This window comes from Ranitomeya variabilis, chromosome 5 (assembly GCF_051348905.1).
Source record: "Ranitomeya variabilis isolate aRanVar5 chromosome 5, aRanVar5.hap1, whole genome shotgun sequence".
Classification (NCBI taxonomy): Eukaryota; Metazoa; Chordata; class Amphibia; order Anura; family Dendrobatidae; genus Ranitomeya; species Ranitomeya variabilis.
The window spans coordinates 669,652,560-669,658,584 of record NC_135236.1 but is presented as its reverse complement, the minus strand read 5'-3'; the positions used below and the strand labels follow the sequence as shown (position 1 = coordinate 669,658,584).

At 42.4% G+C, this 6,025-nt stretch overlaps 1 protein-coding gene across 1 annotated transcript; it reads right to left on the bottom strand.

Moving 5' to 3' along the window:
• Window positions 1–834: 834 nt before the first annotated feature.
• On the bottom strand, window positions 835–3,378 carry LOC143776916 (E3 ubiquitin/ISG15 ligase TRIM25-like). Its single transcript, XM_077266755.1, has one exon. It carries the CDS (start codon window positions 3,365–3,367, stop codon window positions 1,769–1,771), a length of 1,599 nt encoding a protein of 532 aa, XP_077122870.1. The 5' UTR covers window positions 3,368–3,378; the 3' UTR covers window positions 835–1,768.
• Window positions 3,379–6,025: the final 2,647 nt, after the last annotated feature.

Below are 6,025 nucleotides of genomic sequence, written 5' to 3'. Positions count from 1 at the left end.
CGATATTAACCTGAAAATTAATTGCATATCTGCAGGTTAACAGTGTTATTTCTGGTGACAGGTTCCCTTTAATTTTGTAGTACGTAATAATACTTAAATAAAATGGCATCGAAGTCAGTGCATGCCCATACTGCGCTATTCGACGCCATTTTTTTAAAGACACTGTGTCTATGAATTCGCATATACAGTGTCTTCAAAAACAAAGCGCCAGATAGTGCTGTATGCACACGTGCTTACTCTGGCGCCATTTTTTTTATTCAATTTTTATTGAAAGGTTAAATAATTTTCAATCACAAGAATACAACAAAAAGAATAGAATAGCTAGGACAATATCAGCATCAATATATCATAGAATATAAGCATAATGTCCAATAAAACATCAAGTTATAGGAAGAGAAAGGAGGGAAGGGAACATTTAAGGCCATCAGTAATACAATTATGAAGTTACTAAAATCCAATGGAAACCATACATAGCGTAGCCAGGCGCTAACCAACGCGGAGCACAATCACTCCGGTGCCATTTTATTGAAGTAACGTACTACAGTGTCAACATAGCAGTGCGCATGAACCAACCATTGCCATTATCCCCATGGCTGGTGCCTAAAAAGCTCGCCACCCAGGCGTAGAACAGGTTCAATAGCTAGCCCATCACTATAAAATGGAAAAAATAGATACAGAACAGTAAAGGTAAAGTTTCAGGTCATGTTTGGATACGGTATATATTAACTAGTTCTGTGCTACAATTCGCATGTTCTGGCTTTGCTGATATACATCCAGTCAGCTTCAGGTGGTTAAAATGTGTGAGTCTAGGCCCAAAAAATGAATGAGACTACCACATGCTGCAAATTTATTTTTTCCACACAGACTGTTGGTTCATTGGGAAAAACGTTCACGTGAACACACTGATTAACATTGGCCTGTGTATTGTCCATATGTGGCCTGTCACTTTGTAACCAGTGCAAATAAATCATCTATTCCAGATAGGAAGGTCTCATGGACTGGAGCTACATACGATGCACTATAATCTCCATGTATGTCATATGTTATCTGTATTTACATCGTATAACACTAGGCAACTTCTAAGCAGAAAGTTTTAGTAGATGGATTATAACTGGGAGAAACGGAGTAATACTCAAGACACATAGGTGGATTATCCACATGGAACACAAGGTTAGGTCGCAGTCAGACGGCCATATAACTTGGACCAAGATCGGAACACAATGCTCGGACTGGCCGGCGGGTCTCCCAACCCGAGCTTGACAGCTGGATTTGTTTTTATGCAGCCATCACACTTGGACGGAAGAGCCGCCAGTCAGCATTGCATTCCGATCTCGGTACAATTTATACGATCTCTGTCCAATTTATATGGCTGTCTGACTGCGCCCTTAGGGGGAATAATCAGAACATGACATCCTGCAGAGGAGAGCATCCATCGGTGTGATCTAGTCATAAACGCATCTGTCAGGGGAATCTTCACCTGTAGCCTTTTAATTCACCCACCAAATTCTGGTTTCTGTTAACACACTCTAGCTAAGTTTCTTACATTATGATGGCTTCTCCCAGTTAATGTCTCCAAACATGTTAGACTAAAGTGAAAAGGTGAGAAATATCAACTGATGTGCATGTAAGCCTCCAGTCATCAGGTAAGATAAAGATATAGCAAATACAATGATCAATTTGTTTTTAATTGAGATAACGGCTTTGTCCCCTATGCCTGTTGAAAACACATGGACTATTTGGGGATAGCTATCTATTGTATATGGCCAGCTTAACTGTTTCCTCCTAATATTCTTATAGAGCCATCCCATATGCATAATGCAGCATGAAGAGGCTCGGTGAAGGTCATAGTAAAGGTGTATAAAGATCTGATGGGGTCACACAGCTCATAAAAGGACAACTGCCCGGCCTCATAATCCAGACATATCCTGAATCTATCACTGAGAATATTGCCAGGTAACTGGATCACTTTCTTGTTATGTATCACTGAAGTCTGATTATTAAACCATGTCCTCCTCCTCAAACTCCAGGACTTGTTATTATTTCCGATATACGACCGATCTCCACTCCGGTCTATACTGGGATAACACATCCCGACACTCCAACTTCCTGATCTACTGCTCTCCACATCCCAGTAATGTCGTCCTGAGGAAAAGATCTCGCTGCTCATCACCTGATTGTAATCCTGGAATCTTTCAGCTGTTTCTGGATAATTTTGGTTCTCTTGTGTCTTAGTTGCAGTTTTCAGGTCGTCAGATACATGGAGATTATTAGCAGCTGTGGTTACATCCAGTAATATGTCTGCAGGGTCCTCCACATTGATCTTTCTCCTTAAACCCATTATTTTGTCACATACTGTGTGTAATGTGTCTGAGATCTCTGCCACATCTAGGTCATCTCCATCATAGGTCAGTCCATCATGTCCCCTTGTGTCCTCATCACCTCTCTCCTCCTCAGGATCACACAAGTCACCGGTGTCTGGTTCTTGTAAGACAGTCAGTGGATCCGTCATGTTACACAGCTCCTCAATGTGTCTCATCTTCCTGGACAGCTCGTCCTTCTTTATTTCCAGCTGATGGATCAGAGCAGAGAGTGACAGTGACGCTTTCTTTTCTTGCTTGGAGATCTCGCTCAGGACCTTCTTCTCCAGGTCGTCCACCCGTCTCCTGATGTCTGTACACAGGGCAGTGACTCTCTCGGCTTCTCCAGCTGCTTTTTCTTGAGCTTTTCTCCAGCGCTCCTCCAGACTCCGGACTCTTACCTCAGTTTCCTCTCTATTCGTTGTCAGTTTGTGGAGAATATTTCTCAGTTTCTCTTTCTTCTTCTGAGATGCCTCATCCAGTATCTCCACCCGATGTCCTCGATGTTCTCCGGCTAAGGTGCAGGACACACAGATACAAGCAGCGTCCTCAGTGCAGTAATATTCCAGGATCTTCTTATGGACAGAACATTTCCTTTTCTCCAGAGAAATGCTGGGATCACATAAGATGTGTTCTGCTGATTTGCTGTGAACTCTCAGGTGGTTAACACAGAGCGAAGCTTCACACAGCAGACAGGATTTCACAGCAGGTACCGGAGAGTGAATGCAGTAAGTGCAGAATATCCCGGAGATCTCCTCTTGATGTGGCTCAGAATGCAGGAAATTCCTCACAATGTTGCTTAGAGTGAAGTTCCTCATCAGTGCTGGCCGATCCAGAAACCGTTCCCTGCAGTCAGGACAAAAATAAACTCCAGACCCGTCCTGTGTATCCAGGGCCTGATCTATGCACATCCGGCAGAAGTTGTGTCCACATCTCAGCATTACAGGATCTGTATAAGTGCTCAGGCAGATGGAGCAGTCCAGCTCCTCTCTCAGATCAGCAGAAGCCATGGCTGACAGAGGAAGTGAGAAACAAAGCAAGAGCTCTATGCGCAGAAGCCAGAGGGCGGGTTTATTACAAGCCAGAGGGTGGAATCACTACACATCTACAGGAAGGGCTGAACACAAGATCAGCCACAATTAACCTGTTAATGGACACTTCTCATAATCATCTAGCCTGCTGTCAAGGTAGTGTGTACGTACAATGTGTCGACATAAAGACAGCTGGCTTTTTAACCCCTTCACCCCCAAGGGTGGTTTGCACGTTATGGACCGGGCCAATTTTTACAATTCTGACCACTGTCCCTTTATGAGGTTATAACTCTGGAACGCTTCAACGGATCCCGGTGATTCTGACATTGTTTTCTCGTGACATATTGTACTTCATGATAGTGGTAAAATTTCTTTGATATTACCTGCGTTTATTTGTGGAAAAAAATGGAAATTTGGCGAAAATTTTGAAAATTTCGCAATTTTCCAACTTTGAATTTTTATGCAATTAAATCACAGTGACATGTCACACAAAATACTTAATAAGTAACATTTACCACATGTCTACTTTACATCAGCACAATTTTGGAACCAACATTTTTTTTTGTTAGGGAGTTATAAGGGTTAAAATTTGACCAGCAATTTCTCATTTTCACAACACCATTTTTTTTTTTAGGGACCACATCTCATTTGAAGTCATTTTGAGGGGTCTATATGATAGAAAATACCCAAGTGTGACACCATTCTAAAAACAGCACCCCTCAAGGTGCTCAAAACCACATTCAAGAAGTTTATTAACCCTTCAGGTGTTTCACAGGAATTTTTGGAATGTTTAAATAAAAATGAGCATTTAACTTTTTTTTCAAACAAAATTTACTTCAGCTCCAATTTGTTTTATTTTACCAAGGGTAACAGGAGAAAATGGACCCCAAAAGATGTTGTACAATTTGTCCTGAGTACGCCAATACCCCATATGTGGGGGTAAACCACTGTTTGGGCGCATGACAGAGCTCGGAAGCGAAGGAGCGCCATTTGACTTTTCAATGCAAAATTGACTGGAATTGAGATGGGACGCCATCGCCATGTTGCGTTTGGAGAGCCCCTGGTATGCCTAAACATTGAAACCCCCCACAAGTGACACCATTTTGGAAAGTAGACCCCCTAAGGAGCTTATCTAGAGGTGTGGTGAGCACTTTGACTCACCAAGTGCTTCACAGAAGTTTATAATGCAGAACCGTAAAAATAAAAAATCATATTTTTTCACAAAAATGATCTTTTCGCCCCCAATTTTTTATTTTCCCAAGGGTAAGAGAAGAAATTGGACCCCAAAAGTTGTTGTACAATTTGTCCTGAGTACGCTGATACCCCATATGTGGGGGTAAACCACTGTTTGGGCGCATGGGAGAGCTCGGAAGGTAAGGAGCGCCGTTTGACTTTTCAATGCAAAATTGACAGGAATTGAGGTGGGACGCCATGTTGCGTTTGGAGAGCCACTAATGTGCCTAAACATTGAAACCCCCCACAAGTGACACCATTTTGGAAAGTAGACCCCATAAGGAACTTATCTAGAGGTGTGGTGAGCACTTTGACCCACCAAGTGCTTCACAGAAGTTTATAATGCAGAACCGTAAAAATAAAAAATCATATTTTTTCACAAAAATTATCTTTTCACCCCCAATTTTTTATTTTCCCAAGGGTAAGAGAAGAAATTGGACCCCAAAAGTTGTTGTACAATTTGTCCTGAGTATGCTGATACCCCATATGTTGGGGTAAACCACTGTTTCGGCGCATGGGAGAGCTCGGAAGGGAAGGAGCGCCGTTTGACTTTTCACTGCAAAATTGACCCCATAAGGAACTTATCTAGAGGTGTGGTGAGCACTTTGACCCACCAACTGTTTCACAGAAGTTTATAATGCAGAGCCGTAAAAATAAAACAAACATTTTTTTCCCACAAAAATTATTTTTTAGCCCCCAGTTTTGTATTTTCCTAAGGGTAACAGGAGAAATTGGACCCCAAAAGTTGTTGTCCAATTTGTCCTGAGTACGCTGATACCCCATATGTGGGGGGGAACCACTGTTTGGGCGCATGGGAGGGCTCGGAAGGGATGGAGCGCCATTTTGAATGCAGACTTAGATGGAATGGTCTGCAGGCGTCACATTGCGTTTGCAGAGCCCTAATGTACCTAAACAGTAAAAAAAACACAAGTGACACCATTTTGGAAAGTAGAGCCCCTAAGAAACTCATCTAGATGTGTTGTTAGAGTTTTGAACCCTCAAGTGTTTCACTACAGTTTATAACGCATAGCCGTGAAAATAAAAAAATAAAAAATTTCCCCCCAAAATTATTTTTTAGCCCCCAGTTTTGTATTTTCCCAAGGGTAACAGGAGAAATTGGACCCCAAAAGTTGTTGTCCAATTTGTCTTGAGTACGCTGATACCCCATATGTGGGGGGGAACCACCGTTTGGGCGCATGGGAGGGCTCGGAAGGGAAGGAGCGCCATTTGGAATGCAGACTTAGATGGATTGGTCTGCAGGCATCACGTTGCGTTTGCAGAGGCCCTAATGTACCTAAACAGTAGAAACCCCCCACAAGTGACACCATTTTGGAAAGTAGACCCCCCAAGGAACTTATCTAGATGTGTTGTGAGAACTTTGAACCCACAATTGTTTCACTACAG

What these genes read in the sequence shown, in the direction of transcription:
- LOC143776916 (XM_077266755.1), bottom strand. Translation starts at nt 3,367, where the DNA reads ATGGCTTCTGCTGATCTGAGAGAGGAGCTGGACTGCTCCATCTGCCTG.